This window comes from Osmerus eperlanus, chromosome 21 (genome assembly GCF_963692335.1).
Source record: "Osmerus eperlanus chromosome 21, fOsmEpe2.1, whole genome shotgun sequence".
NCBI classification, from domain to species: Eukaryota; Metazoa; Chordata; class Actinopteri; order Osmeriformes; family Osmeridae; genus Osmerus; species Osmerus eperlanus.
In genome coordinates this window covers 12879696-12897258 of record NC_085038.1, presented here as the reverse complement: position 1 = coordinate 12897258, position 17563 = coordinate 12879696, and the positions used below count along the sequence as shown (strand labels likewise).

The window sequence follows — 17563 nt, the reverse complement described above, 5'->3', positions numbered from 1 at the left end:
ACCAGTACAGAAGCCGGAAGATTCCCGAGAGTGGCAGTTCTCCCCTTATTAGACAATCACTGATCACAGCCTGGAAAAATACCTAGGTAGGCGTACAAAAATACAGGGTGTTGATATCACAGCCTGGAAACATACCTAGCTAGTCTACATGTTTGGCACCTCCATTGTGAATGTAGCCTAGTGCAGGGGCGTTGTTAGACATAAAGCCCTACTGGGGCACAGGCCCCTATTCATATCCCTTTTTTTTTATTCCAAGCTTGCTGTGCACAATGCACTACTAGGCTATAGAAACTCCCCTTGCTTAATCCACTATACAACAGTTCAGGGATGCAAGTTTGATATCAGCTTTGGCAGGGACATCAATAGTTTTATGTCACATGTTACATGACATGGACATGTAGATTTAACTTTGGCAGAGTGGATGATCTAAGGGAAGCGCTCCCTGCCTCCTCGATGCAACACATCCATACTTGACATATGAGGCAGGGAGCAATAGAGATATAATCCCCCAAACACACGCCACCACTCCGCCATGCAGACTATGTGTAGAGCGGAGCGCCGCTGCTCCTGAGGAGCAGGAGGACCCCCTGACATCCCACTACGTACGTACTAGTGGCGAAAACAAGCGTTTTCTGGATGCGGGGGTCATGCTAGCATTACATTTACATTACATTTACATTTAGTCATTTAGCAGACGCTCTTATCCAGAGAGACTTACAGTAAGTACAGGAACATTCTCCCCGAGGCAAGTAGGGTGAAGTGCCTTGCCCAAAGACACAACGTCATTGGCACGGCCGGGAATCGAACTGGCAACCTTCAGATTACTAGCCCGATTCCCTAACCACTCAGCCACCGGACTCCCTGTCGCATTAGCGATGACTAAGACTATGTGTGCATATCCGTCATGTTACATACCATCTGATGTGCGGTTTACCGAGCCGTCCCACGCGCACATCCCGTCCAGACCCGGTGCTCGACGATCTTTCTAAATTTCTAAAGTGTTTTCATTGATTTATTGGCTATTGGTTAATCAATAATAAACTGTATCACCAAACCGAAGGTTGGCCAACTTTGTCAGCTAGTAGTAGAAGAATGTGCAAGAAGTTTGAAGTTTGTATGGTCGATTCGGTTTTTCGGCATTCAGGCTGTCTACTCTTTTACCCCGGTTCCTAAATATTACACGAAGCCTGAACGAAGGTAATATGAATGTCTGTTGAATCTCGAATATAAAACTGATTTCACCTCGGTCTCGGCGCAGTGGGGAGTGGTTGGAGTTGTCTAGTGCTGCATTCACTTGCAGTGGGATATTAGCAGGCCCAAACGTTATTCGCGAGCGCAGAATTCCGACAAAACCCCGCAGAATTTCAAATAGAATGCATTGGTCTAAGGCAAAATATAAATAAACTTGTAAACTCATTACGTCTCTATTCTTTCGAAATATTTAACCTGTAAACAGAGCACATTGCCACCAGTGTAGGTCAGGGGCGTAGCCAGAATAATCTTTTTGGGTAGGCCTAGAAAAATATGGATAGGCATCTTTTCAGTTTTTTTACTTATTGGGTGTGCTTTGCCTTCGGCAAGGGCACAACCTTTGTTCTCTCACATATATATTATTGTGAGAATGCTGTTAAGCATTCTCACTATTGTTTTCCTGTTTCTCTTTATTGTGAGAATGCTGTTCAGCATTCTCACTATTGTTTTTCAACTTCTTAGTTCTTCCGCCGTTTTTTGGCCTTTAACTCGTTCTGCATACTTTAACCGATTCCTACAACTTTTGTATCAAAACGTTCAGCTCCTTCAGGAGATGATGGCTATGACTTTTGGTATTTCTCACTTTTATACTTTTTAAGATATTAAGGTTTTTGTGCAAATTATTCTCCCATTAAAAGTAATAGTAAATCCTTTCAAATCATTAAAAAGCTTCCTCCTCTTTCAAACGTAACTACTTCAGCTTACTTTCAGCTAGAGACACCATTCAACCTTTAAAATGTTCACAAGACATTCAGCTATTCCCAAATGATTCAGCTTTTTCAAATGTTCAGCCAATTTTGAATTATGACAGTTTGAAATACATTAAAATGTTTGCTCCTTCTTGATTCTTATGAATGAGCAGCAAGCAGAGTGGCACACTCTGCTTGCTGCTCTTTTTCTGATATTCAACTAATTTGTCAAACAAATTCCTCTAACGTTCATATAGTTTAACTTACAGAAACAAGTTATACCTTAAAATGTAGGAAAAATTGTCCTCTTTCAGCCAATGTAACTACTAAAGAGCTCACATTTACAGATTTTCAGATATGAGCCTTGAAGCGAGAGCAGCCTTTCAAATTCTCTCACTAACTTCAATGGAGAGGTGAGTAAAATCAGTCAGAGAAAGCAAGAAGGAACAAGATGTTGAAACTGCCGATAGAGTCGTATTTCTGACCGCACAGACATATAAAGGACATCTCTGGTTTCGGCAGAGTCTTGGGTCTCGGAAAATATCCTTATATTTTGGATTGGACGTATAGTTTTGCGTCTAGGTCAACTTGTTTGAGGTGTGGATGCTAGGTAAATGTTCGTTTTTCTCTCTGCCTAGCTCGTTAGCTATCACAGCTGCGCCATCACCGTGGCAACCAAACAAACAAGCACCAGGAAAGCAAAAGGAACACGTTTTTGAAACTGCAGGTAGAGTCGTATTTCTGACTACACAGACATATAAAGAATATCTCTGGTTTCGGCAGAGTCTTGGGTCTCGGAAAATATCCTTATATTTTGGATTGGACGTACATTTTTGCGCCTAGGTTAACTTGTTTGAGGTGTGGATTCTAGCTACATTTCTCTTATTCTCTGCCCTCAGCGCGTTAGCAATCATAGCTGCACCATCACCGTAACGACAGACACGCACCACTCAGTCTCTCACACAGGTGATTGGTACGTTTACTTGACCATGAGAAACACGATTACTAGCAATTGTCGGTTTATGCCAATAATACGATTACTCCGTTTACATGTGTAATTAGTTATGCGATTACTCAATAAACGCGTCTACATGATTCTTTTTTATTAATCGTTGTATGCTCCACGGACAAAACTTGCACCATCATCCTTCTGCAACAAAGTGTCGCCGTGTCTTCCTGTATCGGCTCTACTGCTGTATGTTTCATTCCATCAACACATTGAATCCTACTAAGAAAGCCGAGTAAACGCACTCAATGGTAGGCTACATCTGCTACTGCTATTACTATCCCAACTATAATTTCAGCTGTTAAAACGATAATATTCTTGTTCCGACTAGCTACCCTACTTCTTCTGTTTAACAGTTCAGCTTTCAGCTTCTCCCGCATTGTAGGCTATTTTAGCTCTTAGCTTTGTTAAGATGATGCAGATGATGCAGTTCAGCTTCCACACTGCCTCTTTTGTGTCACTCACACATTTTTGAAATTCATTTCAGCTTGCGGGTATTTTCTCATTTCTCACTTTTATACTTTTTAAAATATAAAGGTTTTTGAGCAAATTATTCTCCCTTTAAAAGTAATGGTAAATCCTTTCAAATCATTGTTGGAATGCTGCTGCAGTCCCTTTCAAAAATACCTTTCGGTTGCTTTGAAGCTTCAGCTTATAACTTTCTACTAAATTTTCACTATTTTCAGCTTTTTTAGCATGGTCAGCTATCCCCATTCAGGTTTTCAGCATTCTCACTGCTGTTTCGCAGGAACAGCCGTTTCTAGTTATTGTGAGAATGCTGTTCAGCATTCTCACTATTGTTTTTCAACTTTTTAGTTCTTCCGCCGTTTTTTGGCCTTTAACTCGTTCTGCATACTTTAACCGATTCCTACAACTTTTGTATCAAAACGTTCAGCTCCTTCAGGAGATGATGGCTATGACTTTTGGTATTTCTCACTTTTATACTTTTTAAGACATTAAGGTTTTTGTGCAAATTATTCTCCCATTAAAAGTAATGGTAAATCCTTTCAAATCATTAAAAAGCTTCCTCCTCTTTCAAACGTAACTACTTCAGCTTACTTTCAGCTAGAGACACCATTCAACCTTTAAAATGTTCACAAGACATTCAGCTATTCCCAAATGATTCAGCTCTTTCAAATGTTCAGCCAATTTTGAATTATGACAGTTTGAAATACATTAAAATGTTTGCTCCTTCTTGATTTTTATGAATGAGCAGCAAGCAGAGTGGCACACTCTGCTGGCTGCTCTTTTTCTGATATTCAACTAATTTGTCAAACAAATTCCTCTAACGTTCATATAGTTTAACTTACAGAAACAAGTTATACCTTAAAATGTAGGAAAAATTGTCCTCTTTCAGCCAATGTAACTACTAAAGAGCTCACATTTACAGATTTTCAGCTATGAGCCTTGAAGCGAGAGCAGCCTTTCAAATTCTCTCACTAACTTCAATGGAGAGGTGAGTAAAATCAGTCAGAGAAAGCAAGAAGGAACAAGATGTTGAAACTGCCGATAGAGTCGTATTTCTGACCGCACAGACATATAAAGGACATCTCTGGTTTCGGCAGAGTCTTGGGTCTCGGAAAATATCCTTATATTTTGGATTGGACGTATAGTTTTGCGTCTAGGTCAACTTGTTTGAGGTGTGGATGCTAGGTAAATGTTCGTTTTTCTCTCTGCCTAGCTCGTTAGCTATCACAGCTGCGCCATCACCGTGGCAACCAACCAAACAAGCACCAGGAAAGCAAAAGGAACACGTTTTTGAAACTGCAGGTAGAGTCGTATTTCTGACTGCACAGATATATAAAGAATATCTCTGGTTTCGGCAGAGTCTTGGGTCTCGGAAAATATCCTTATATTTTGGATTGGACGTACAGTTTTGCGTCTAGGTTATCTTGTTTGAGGTGTGGATTCTAGCTACATTTCTCTTATTCTCTGACCTCAGCGCGTGAGCAATCGTAGCTGCACCATCACCGTAACGACAGACACGCACCACTCAGTCTCTCACACAGGTGATTGGTACGTTTACTTGACCATGAGAAACACGATTACTAGCAATTGTCGGTTTATGCCAATAATACGATTACTCCGTTTACATGTGTAATTAGTTATGCGATTACTCAATAATCACGTCTACATGATTCTTTTTTATTAATCGTTGTATGCTCCACAGACAAAACTTGCACCATCATCCTTCTGCAACAAAGTGTCGCCGTGTCTTCCTGTATCGGCCCTACTGCTGTATGTTTCATTCCATCAACACATTGAATCCAACTAAGAAAGCCGAGTAAACGCATAGGCTACATCTGCTACTGCTAATACTATCCCAACTATAATTTAATCTGTTAAAACGATAATATTCTTGTTACGACTAGCTAGCCTACTTCTTCTGTTTAACAGTTCAGCTTTCAGCTTCTCCCACATTGTAGGCTATTTTAGCTCTTAGCTTTGTTAAGATGATGCAGTTCAGCTTCCACACTGCCTCTTTTGTGTGACTCACACATTTTTGAAATTCATTTCAGCTTGCGGGTATTTTCTAATTTCTCACTTTTATACTTTTTAAAATATTAAGGTTTTTGTGCAAATTATTCTCCCTTTAAAAGTAATGGTAAATCCTTTCAAATCATTGTTGGAATGCTGCTCCAGCCCCTTTCAAAAATACCTTTCGGTTGCTTTGAAGCTTCAGCTTATAACTTTCTACTAAATTTTCACTATTTTCAGCTTTTTTACCATGGTCAGCTATCCCCATTCAGGTTTTCAGCATTCTCACTGCTGTTTCGCAGGAACAGCCTTTTCTAGTTATTATTATATCAACTTCTTAGTTCTTCCGCCATTTTTTGGCCTTTAACTAGTTCTGCATACTTTCACCGATTCCTACAATTTGTGTATCAAAACGTTCAGCTCCTTCAGGAGATGTTGGCTATGACTTTTGGTATTTCTCACTTTTATACTTTTTAAGACATTAAGGTTTTTGTGCAAATTATTCTCCCATTAAAAGTAATGGTAAATCCTTTCAAATCATTAAAAAGCTTCCTCCTCTTTCAAACGTAACTACTTCAGCATACTTTCAGCTAGAGACACCATTCAACCTTTAAAATGTTCACAAGACATTCAGCTATTTCAAATATTCAGCCAATTTTGAATTATGACAGTTTGAAATACATTAAAATGTTTGCTCCTTCTTGATTTTTATGAATGAGCAGCAAGCAGAGTGGCACACTGCTGGCTGTTCTTTTTCTGATATTCAACTAAATTGTCAAACAGATTCCTCTAACGTTCATATAGTTTAACTTACAGAAACAAGTTATACCTTAAAATGTAGGAAAATGTGTCCTCTTTCAGCCAATGTAACTACTAAAGAGCTCACATTTACAGATTTTCAGCTATGAGCCTTGAAGCGAGAGCAGCCTTTCAAATTCTCTCACTAACTTCAATGGAGAGGTGGGTAAAATTTGTCAGAGAAAGCAAAAGAAACTAGATTTTGAAACTGCCGGTAGAGTCGTATTTCTGCACAGACATATAAAGGACATATCTGGTTTCGGCAGAGTCTTGGGTCTCGGAAAATATCCGTATTTTTTGGATTGGACGTATAGTTTTGCGTCTAGGTTAACTTGTTTGAGGTGTGGATTCTAGCTACATTTCTGTTATTCTCTGCCCTCAGCACGTTAGCAATCATAGCTGCACCATCACTGTGGCAACGACAGACACGCACCACTCAGTCTCTCACACAGGTGATTGGTGCGTTTACTTGACCATGAGAAACCCGATTACTAGCAATTGTCGGTTTATGCCAATTATACGATTACTCCGTTTACATGTGTAATTAGTTATGCGATTACTCAATAAGCGCGTCTACATTATTCTTTTTTATTAATCGTTGTATGCTCCACGGACAAAACTTGCACCATCATCCTTCTGCAACAAAGTGTCGCCGTGTCTTCCTGTATCGCTCTACTGCTGTATGTTTCATTCCATCAACACATTGAATCCTACTAAGAAAGCCGAGTAAACGCACTCAATGATAGGCTACATCTGCTACTGCTATTACTATCCCAACTATAATTTCAGCTGTTAAAACGATAATATTCTTGTTACGACTAGCTAGCCTACTTCTTCTGTTTAACAGTTCAGCTTTCAGCTTCTCCCGCATTGTAGGCTATTTTAGCTCTTAGCTTTGTTAAGATGATGCAGTTCAGCTTCCACACTGCCTCTTTTGTGTGACTCACACATTTTTGAAATTCATTTCAGCTTTCAGATTGCGGGTATTTTCTCATTTCTCACTTTTATACTTTTTTAAATATTAAGGTTTTTGTGCAAATTATTCTCCCTTTAAAAGTAATGGTAAATCCTTTCAAATCATTGTTGGAATGCTGCTCCAGCCCCTTTCAAAAATACCTTTTGGTTGCTTTGAAGCTTCAGCTTATAACTTTCTACTAAATTTTCACTATTCAGCTTTTTTAGCATGGTCAGCTATCCCCATTCAGGTTTTCAGCATTCTCACTGCTGTTTCGCAGGAACAGCCTTTTCTAGTTATTGGGTGTGCTCAAGCCTTCGGCGAGAGCACAACCTTTGTTCTCTCTATATATTATTATTTTTGCCCCCCTAAAACTCAGTCAATATCTGGCCTACATAGACAACCTAGGTGTCAAAAGTTTCGTCTTGGTAGCGATTGAGTTGCGTCTATTGGGATTTACGTTCCGTTGCATGGTTTAGGCTCAAGTTACGTTTTTGTGGCGAAAAGTGAAGCTAACGGTGGCTAATTCGCTAGCCACAGTCACCGACGTTACTTACGTCACTAACGTCACGAAAACACGCGTGACTACCTGTAGCAGAACATTCGTTTCGCATCTGTTAACTTGGGGGATAGCTAGGCTAACTATATCTTTATGCAAGGCAGCTGCAGAAACGCCACAAGCAAAGAGGCCAGGGTGATAACTATTTACTTATTTTACTTTGTGATGTGAAACACAATTGTAAAAAGTAATGTACAATATTAGCTGATATTATTAAGGAAGTAGGCCCACATCTACTTCTGGAAACGGTAGTCTACTATTTCACTGAAGCATTAGCATGACATTAGCCTCTGTTGCCCGGACAACACATACTACAGTGGTCTATGATGCATCTGTTTTCAATCGTTAAAATAAACATTCCTCACAAATGCATTTTCGTTGTAGGATTTATTATGACATTACATTACAAGTAAACGATTTGTTGGTGAAATTATCATTACCTGTGGTTTCAAACCAGTGTTGCTCACTGCAACGCTGTAGCCTATGCGAGACACAGTTGTTTAGGAAGTCAAACGGCGACAGAACATGTTCGGCACTCCCCTTACTTAAATCAAAAGGCTTTCAATAGGTGAAACTATCTAACCTGAACTTCATTGCCACAGCCTAAACGTTGTCAATCTGTTCATGATAATAATTAATTTCAGCCTAAACCATACAACGGAACGTTTAATCGAATTCAACCAACGCAATCGCCAAGACGAACACAGCAGTAGTCTAGTACTGTACGTAGTGGTACAATTTACCGGGGCAGCTTCTCCACACAGGGCTATATCGCATTTTGCGTTGTTACTGACAATGATCGCTACCAGTGAGCTTTTTATGAATGAGCGATTTTCCACTAAATAAATGTCAAGCTTATTTACGTTTTTGGGGGCATATTTTCAATTAGCAGATGGTACTGTTTGAATCGCTATTCCATCTTCTACTGCCGGTAACGTCGTAGAATAATCTTCAAAGGGGTTAATGAATGAATGCAATATGAGTCGCTAGGCTAAATGCCTGAAAATATCACGAGAAAGGAAAACTTAAAAGGACGTTTAAGTCATAGAGATTAGGTCAATTTTTACACCGGTCTGCCAAATGTATTCGTTTTGATTCAGCTATGAGGCTGCCTCTTGCAGGGGAAATGAGAAGATATCATATTTCATTCTACACTTCACTCGTATTTTGAGTTGTAGGCTAAATGAGCAGCAAAAAAAAGCTGCTTTTAAATCTATGTCATCTTTATAAATAATAAGTAGGCCCTATGCATTTTATATAAAATATACAGAAATATCAGTTGTAAAAATGTCATTAACGGACCCCTGTGCAACCGACGCAAGCAAGCACACCCTAATTGTACCCTCTCGTTTACTATGCGATGTGCACCCGGTGCATATTTGCTCAGAAGAGGAAACAAAGGATTTGTTTACCTCATTCACTTTCGCGTGACTAGGTTTAGTAAGACGTGAATGATATTCGTTCACAAGTAATAATTACAGGTTTTGTTATTTTAACTTTTTTGTACTTTACTTACAGTTCAGTGCAGTGTAATTGTTTGCCGTGATAATTCAATGCTCGTGTGATAATAAATGACCATTTCAAATCATACAAATTGTCAGTGACCTAGCCTCGGCGCCGTCTCAAGTCGGACAAAAAGTCTAACCAGAATTCACTGTTTCAAGTCAGCCGCCTGCGGCGCTGCATGAAGTCAGTCCATGTCGAATGCACCTACTATCCGAACTTCCCATCACCAGAGTGCTGACGTTGTGAGGCTAGCACTGAATTGGCTAGCCAACCAACTAGCATTGAAGGCACTTTTTGCCACAAAAACGTTGTATTCTCTTAAACCGTGCAACGGAACGTAAATCCCAATACAAGCAACGCAATCGTGACCAAGACGAACATTTTGACACCTACCTATGTTGTCTATGTAGTCCAAATATTGAGGGGATCTTTAGGGGTGGGAAAATAAATAATAATAAATAATATAGAGCTATATGAGAGAGAACAAAGGTTGTTACTCAATTATTCAGTCACAAGTTGACACCCACCACTGTCTTTGAGCCTTTTCAGGAAGACACCATGTGTTTGATTCATTCCGGGAAGAGAGTTCATTTGAGCAAGGCCGACCAGGCAAGAGCAATGACTGTGTTGCATCTTGATGTTTGTAATCAGCAACTTACTGTACATTTACAGATCCAAACCTCCACATGCACAGTTTGAAGGGGATATGTCAAATATACAACATACAGAAAGTCACTCATGCACAGGCTCACACACAGACACATACAAACAGACACTCATAACACACATTCCAGAGTTACAGATCAGTCTGGTTTGGCAGCTCCATAAATTCCACTGTTGCGTAAGAAAGCCTTATATGATAAAAACACAACCTATCTGCAACAGATGACAGTTTTTCACAATTGCTAAAACACTAAAACCCATTCTCTGAATCAAATGTTCAGTGAACTAAACCAATTTGTCAAATCAGACACTCTTTTGGCAAAACTCGTTTGGCAGAACACATTCTCATTCACAAAACACATTTTGCACTGTGATGCACTTGTGCTGCAAAATGGTAAACACAGGCGGCAAACAGTAAACATAACTACAACATAGTTGTCATCTGTAAAACACAATGACTCAAAATTGTTCACACTTGTTTCTAATGCTGGTTTGGGACAATGTCAGCTTTCACCGTGGTGTCCGTGTACGAGAATAATTCAACATCAACCAGCATTTTTTACTGTAAATGTTTGCCTTCCACCATACAGCCCTTTTCTCAACCCAGTTGAATAATTTTTCTCTGCATGGCAGTGGAAGGTCTATGACTGAAACCCATATACCAGGGTACATTTCCTACAGGCAATGGAATTGGCCTGTGGTAACATAGGTGTGGAGTGTTTTCAAGGCTGGATCCAGCACACCAGAGGGTGTTCTTTGTTGACAGTACTAAGTTGTGATGGTTACTGTAATATTTTCAAATCAAATTTACAGTATTTGTATAGCCCTTTTTACAAGCAATGTCACAGACGGCTTCACATACGCCGATAGAACTGCCCCTCAGCCAACCTCAACCCTCAAGGAAGACAGGGAAAAACTCCCAGAAAAACTCACTAGAGGAGAATAAATGTAAGAAACCTTGGGAGGAGCAATTCAGTGAGGGATCCCTTCCTCCAGAGACAATGGCAAAAGAGAGGTGCAGAACACAGGCTAAACATAGTCATACAGCAGGAAAGTGTCAATGGGTGCTGAAAAACCAAACTCCAGTGTTTCAAAATCCATTTTCTTTATTGCTACAGTAAATGAATTTACTGTGTAAACATAAACAAATTCTTCTTTACATGTAACTACATGCCCTGAGGCCTGTTCCATAAAGGCTGCTCAAGAAAGTTTGACTTAACAATTGTGAAAAACTTTTAATTAATTAATAATTAGAAAGTGCAAGCCCAGAGCAGGGTTGGTTTTCTAAATGATCTTAGACGTTCTATTCATTTTATTCTATATTCTTCATCTTTGGTCTAGTCACTCCTTCGATCTGCGCAGGAAAGAGGATGGACCTGAGTCTTTAATACGTGTGGTAAGAACTGGCTGGAAGGGACGGTAAAGGTGGGAATAGGAGTTTTGGGTGAGGTGATTATGGAAGGGATGTGGGTAAGGGGTGGAGATATTGTTGTTGCATCAGAGGGGGCCAATTGTAAAAAAAAAAAAAAAAAGACAACATGTAATCGTATTTGTTGTGCATTTTGTTTACGTAACATGTTATTTTAGTGGTAGTGTCAAGGGCCTCCTGGCTGATAAACTGCATGTGATTGGCAGGTGAGACTTGAAGATGCCCTGAGGGAGAATACCATGATCAACAATATCAGGAAGGACGAGAAAGGTATCGGAAGATGGAACTGTCATCATTGTCCATACTGTACATTTACATTTAGTAGATGCTCTTCTCCAGAGCGACTTACAGTAAGTACAGGGACATTCTCCCCGAAGCAAGTAGGGTGAAGTGCCTTGCCCAAGAACACAATGTCATTTGGCACGGCCGGGAATCGAACCAACAACCTTCTGATTAATAGCCCGACTCCCTAACCGCTCAGCCATCTGACCCCCATGTACCCCATGTACATGCATTATACAATATCAAAACAGTCAAGTATCAAGTATGAGAATCAACTGTGTCTTTTAGAACTTATATGGCTCTATCTGGAACGTGACTTGTGAAGGTTGTGAATTTCATGTTGTGATTATTTAATGTAATGTCATGTGTAGTTGTTGTATGTTGTGTAATGTCCATGCACATTAAATGTCATGTGATTTTGTGACGTGATATTATTATTTAATTTATTTTCTCTCTTTTATTTCCTAAAAAGAGTTTCAAACGGAGAATGGTGGCCCTGTCACTGTGTCTGCCTCCATTCCTGAGTCTAGCTCAGTCCCTGGGTCTGATCTGATTCCTGAGATCCAGTTTGCCTCTGGACAGGACAACGGCACCTGGTACCAACCCTGGAGGAGCCACATGGGGGTGCCAGAACATGACGGTAAGTGTTAGTGCTTCACCCACAATCAATGGTCACTTCAGCATGCTGCCTGAGACACATACGTTCTAGGTTAACCTCAAACTGACAGGCCTGTCTCTTTCTCCCTCCATCTACTTCATCTACCACTGACGCACTCATATTTCCCCTTGCAGCCAGATTAAACTGTACAGACCCAGCTGCAGCTTTCAGCCTCCGTCAAGTATTCTAATGTAACAAGACTGTATGTCTTGTTTCGTAGGGGATATTTAAACGCTACCCTGGAAGCCTTAAAGAGCGACAGGATCTTAGTCCCCACTCTAGTGCTTTGAGTCTCAATATGCACACTGTGTATATGTTTTACCTGACACTATTTTACTATATACTACAGGAATAGGTAGTGTAGGCTTCAGGTGAGTATGTCGATACGGTAGCTTCCTGAAGTGCATGTGATGGAAAATAAGACAAAATTCACATCCCCACCCACCTAATCCTAATAGTGCCAGTGAGACGCCCCTACCCCAAGGTAAGTTTACAAGACAACTGTCAGATGTCTACTTTTAACAATCAGTAATTTATTTGTCTCCCCTTAGGAAATTGTATTTCTCCTGGAAGAATATATTTCAGTGGGATAAAATAACAAATTACTAAAATACAATACAATTATCCAGGATTTCTTGTAAAACCTTAAAACACTTCAAAGAAAACCTTCAAACATTCATTCAAACAGTTTGTATCAGTGAAATGTCCGTGAGTGTGTGTGTTGAACTGTGGTACCAGTCCTTGGCAACGACGACTTTGATGCGTTGACTTGAGATGTTTTCTGATGACTGGATGAACAGCTGAGGCAGGACAATGAGATGTCGTAAGGCTTTGGCAGGGTAACAAAAGAACAAGAAGTTTCAGCGCGGCCCAGGATAACTCCCTGACACAAAATGGCGCAGCTCAGCCCACACGCAGCACAGCTCAGCTCGCACGCAGCACGCATAAACTGAGTAATCTGAATAGCAAAAGAAAAAGAATGTCTCTCCAAAAACAAATCTTGATCACAGGCGATCGTCAGTCTCTTAAAAAAAACGAGAAAACTCTAGTAGATTTATATAAAAAATATATAAATCACTTCTTCATAAACGATCGTTTACCTTCTCGTTCACTGTCAAGTGCAATCAATTGGTTTGTAGAAAGAAATCAACGTATGTCGCTCCAACACAGTTCATGGATGACTCACAAAATAGCAGGACTCTCAAAAATGCCTCCAGGAAGAATTACGCCAAAAACAACAGTGTTCTGAAAGAAACTCACGGCTCCAGCAACTCTTTCTCGTGCCCTTAGCCAGTCTCCAACACCGTTCTCCGCCCGATCACACAATTAACCGACTTCGGCATTACATAAGTCCTCAGTTTCACACAACAATGATAGCATACACTAACTTGCAAAACTTCAACTGACTGTGCACCACTGTCTGATATCACAGCTCCAATGTAAACTTCTCGTACAGCGATCATGGAGTGTCAGCTCTTTTCCTCCTAGCTCTTCTTCTACCCAGGAGTCTTTGCATCTCCCGCTAGCGCGCCGGAGAAAAGAAACTTGTCCCCATAGACAAAAGTACCTGTGTTACACTAACATTACAAATGCTCTTCTGTCTCAGGACAGAAGACAGACAGGTTCGGTCAGGGTCTGACCTGGGAGAGGTGTCAATTGGAGAGCATCTAGGCAGGTTAAGCGACAGGTTAAGCGACATGTTGTCTTCCAAAGTCTGTCTGTATTGAGATCCAAGATCCAAAAGCAGAGACGTGGGAAGTGTGAGTGCTGAGGTGTTGCAGCACCTCCTGATTTTTGTTTTGTTTAAATGCAATGGCAATTCCAAAATATATATTGTTAGAATAAGTTTTACACTGTGATATTTGGGGTTTAATGTAAGACTATGAGATTGTACCGTTGTGTGACTTGTGTGTATTTTTGTCCAGACCCGACCCGAGTCCGAGAGAGTAAAGGCCAACCAACAGTGTCCAACCCAAACACGAAAGGCATTTTTATTCGTTTTTAAGCTGTATTTATAATCAAAAAAGTTTAAACATGTTTCAACATGAAACTACCATGTCAGGTAGGCTAGCCCAGCCGAAGTGACCAAGCCTGAATGTCGCTGCCAAATTCTGGTCCAAACCCAGCGCAACGGCTTCTGACATGTCCCATCGGGCTTGGAGCGGGTTGCCACTTTCTTTGTCACTGATGTTCAGCAAACCCAACTCAAAATGCTTTCCAGCGTCCCTGTAGAACAGCAGTGAACGTTCGGCTCAGACATGTTGGCGAGGATATTACAGTTTTTTACAATCGTTATGACAATTTTTTCAATACTTGTAACACATTTCCTAAACTCTTAATGTACCAACACACCTACGACACACAATTGGCACAATGCTCAAAATCACACATTGTAAACTAAAATAAAACACAAATTTTCATAACACAAAAATACACTAAACAATACACCATGTCTACCAAAACACTAACACATGTTGTCTTTCAACAGGAACATTTAGCCAATCATAGCACAATGTCATAAAAAACACTAACATCAGATGGAATTACAGAAACTGCATTATTTTATGTGTCAGGTCTCACAGCATATGGATCATAGATTGTGTTTTGCATTGCAGTTTTGAAGCCTCTTTACATTTTTGTTTTGTTGGGTTTAGTAAATGCATACCTTTTGTTTCTTTTGCTGCTGAAATTCAGAACAAAAAATTAATGACAGATCTTAGAGTAGCTTTATAGAATGTATGTTTACTGTATTGAAAAAAAGAAGACAGAAACATAATTGCTGCAGTAAAGGCTTCATTTGCAACAGGATATTACTGCAAGAAATATGCAATATAGCTGCCATTGAGTAGTCAGGTGTCAGGTGGCTGAGCGGTTAGGGAGTCGGGCTAGTAATCTGAAGGTTACCGGTTCGATTCCAGGCTCTGCAAAATGACGTTGTGTCCTTGGGCAAGGCACTTCACCCTACTTGCCTCGGGGGGAATGTCCCTGTACTTACTGTAAGTCGCTCTGGATAAGAGCGTCTGCTAAATGACTAAATGTAATGTAAATATTACTGCAAGAAATATGCAATATAGCTGCCATTGACAGTATTTCATAAGTTACCCTAGCTCTGGCCCTTCTCTGAGCGCCACCACGCATTCTAACTCCTCTCCCTTGTCCTGGTGCTTGTCTTCCTCTCCCTCGTGCAGGCATTACATATTCTTACTTTCTTTGTGTTGCTCTATATTGTTCTTTTTCTACACAAGATCAGCCCAAAGAGGTCCTTTTTATATATACCATATGGTCATGCTATTGAAAGAACCTCAACACCTGAGTGTTTCCTAGTTGGAAATCAGCTGTGATTTACAGTATTTGCATAACTTCAACCAGCTGTTTCTCAGTAGCAATATAATAAAATCACATTGAATTGTGATTCAATTCACAATATGAACAGCTGTTTACTTTGACTTTAGCCAATAAGTTAGGTTTTGAACATGATGTTATCTGTTCTGACATAGTGTGAAAGCATTGGTAAATTGGGCAGTAACAAGCGATTGTTTTGGTCTTGGTTGAGCTTGTGTGTAAAAAAGGTTTAAGCCTTTTTGATGTGTGTTTACTCTATGCATTTTGTGTCAAAGCAACAAGAAATGTGTTAATTGTATAGCCAACACAGACGGATGTTGTGCTAACTGTGTCAAGAGTTTAGGAAACTTGTTAAAATTATTGAAAAAATTGTCATAGCGATTGTAAAATACTGTAACTATTTTAGTTTACTATATTAAGTAGTTAATATTTAAGATTTTTCTCAGTCACTTGCTCTCTCCTATTGCAGGTAAGGTGAACAGAGAAACCCCCTATTTGGAGCTCTGTACACCACAAGGCCACATGGACTCTTTCCTCCCGTCTGCCTCCCCATCGCTCTTTGTTGACCCACCCCAGGTAAACACCAACAGGGGGACCATCCATCAGCCTCGGCCCATGGAGGAGGGCCTGGATCTGGAAAGGATACAGACCAAGGAGCCAGGGGCCTCTGTGGAGGATCTTCACCAGCACATCTATGATGTTATTGGGGGTGATAGGAAGGTTGAAGCCTTTCCTGTGGAGGTCATCCTGGATGAGGTGAACCTGGTATCCCCAGGTTATGAGTCCATAGTGAAAATTAGATCAAACCCAGCCAAGCAGCTAGACATCAACTCAGACTCAATCACATCGACAGAGGATGGTTTTACCATGCCTGTCACCTCCACCTCCTTGATGGAGGAAGTGAAGGCAAGTTTGAGTGACAAGGAATGGAATCCATTGTATGCACAGGTAAGCAGAAGGTCTAAGTGTCCAACTCCACCCCCTGTTCCACCCCCAGAGGATGAAGAAGAGAATGAGGTGGAGGAATCTTCACCTCCATTACCAGACAGGAGTGCAGAAATATAGGGTTGACTGTGAATTATTTTACCTGGAGTACATTCATACATTATTTTAAAAGTTCCATAAATTAGGATTGCTTTGATAAAATTTGCTTTGATAAAATTCGCTTTTTTGGGAAAAGTATCGTGTCTAAAAATGACAATCCAATGTGTTTAGTTTCATTTCAAGTTTAATGTCAGATAAACAATAACAAAGTTATTGGCAACAAAATGTGTGGTTTTCAGGCTTCTTCAGCAGTGCAGACAAAATTTGACTTAAAGTATATAAAACAGGAAATCATTAATTAACTATTTAACCTATAGCATGGTCAACAATGTGCAGTATTTATCATATAGAAAATGTAATAATATAAAGCACCTGTATCTAAAGTGTTACCTGTTCTTTTTTATATTTTCTGTTTTCTTTGACATACTGGGGACTGTTCATGAAGCAAATTGAAAGTTTAACTTTGAGAAAAAAGAATTGGGGGGAAAATAATGCTTTCATGACATTTGTATGAATAATTAAGTGTGAATGAATTGCCCATATTACCAATCTTTGGTTACTAAGTTCTTACAAATGTGAATAAAAAAACTTCCTGTCAAGAGAATTAACAAAAACAAGTTCAGTCAAGACACTCACGTGATTGATTTCATCATTTATTCATATACATGAAAATAGGTTTGACTTTGGCGGATTGTACATGGGGAAGCACTCCCTGCCTTCGCTGCAGCATGCATGACAATGGAGCAGGGAGCAACGAGTGAAATCCCCCAAAACACCAGTGCTCCGCCAGTCTATACTATGTGTAGAGTGGAGCGTCGCTCCTCCTGAGCCACAGGAGGACCACATGACATCCCACTATTTACTAGTGGTGGAAAAACAAGATGTTTTCTGGATGCCCGCACT

General features: G+C 40.1%; 1 protein-coding gene across 2 annotated transcripts in view; it reads left to right on the top strand.

Moving 5' to 3' along the window:
* Positions 1–17277, top strand: part of si:ch73-204p21.2 (uncharacterized) — a 40724-nt gene extending 23447 nt beyond the window's left edge. For both annotated transcript variants that reach the window (XM_062446431.1, XM_062446432.1), the window contains 4 exons: positions 11247–11301; positions 11541–11604; positions 12089–12256; positions 16086–17277. In XM_062446431.1, the coding sequence (XP_062302415.1) occupies positions 11247–11301; positions 11541–11604; positions 12089–12256; positions 16086–16681 (883 nt within the window). In that variant the 3' untranslated portion in view covers positions 16682–17277. The remainder of the gene's footprint in view (positions 1–11246; positions 11302–11540; positions 11605–12088; positions 12257–16085) is intronic.
* The last annotated feature ends 286 nt before the right edge of the window (positions 17278–17563 follow it).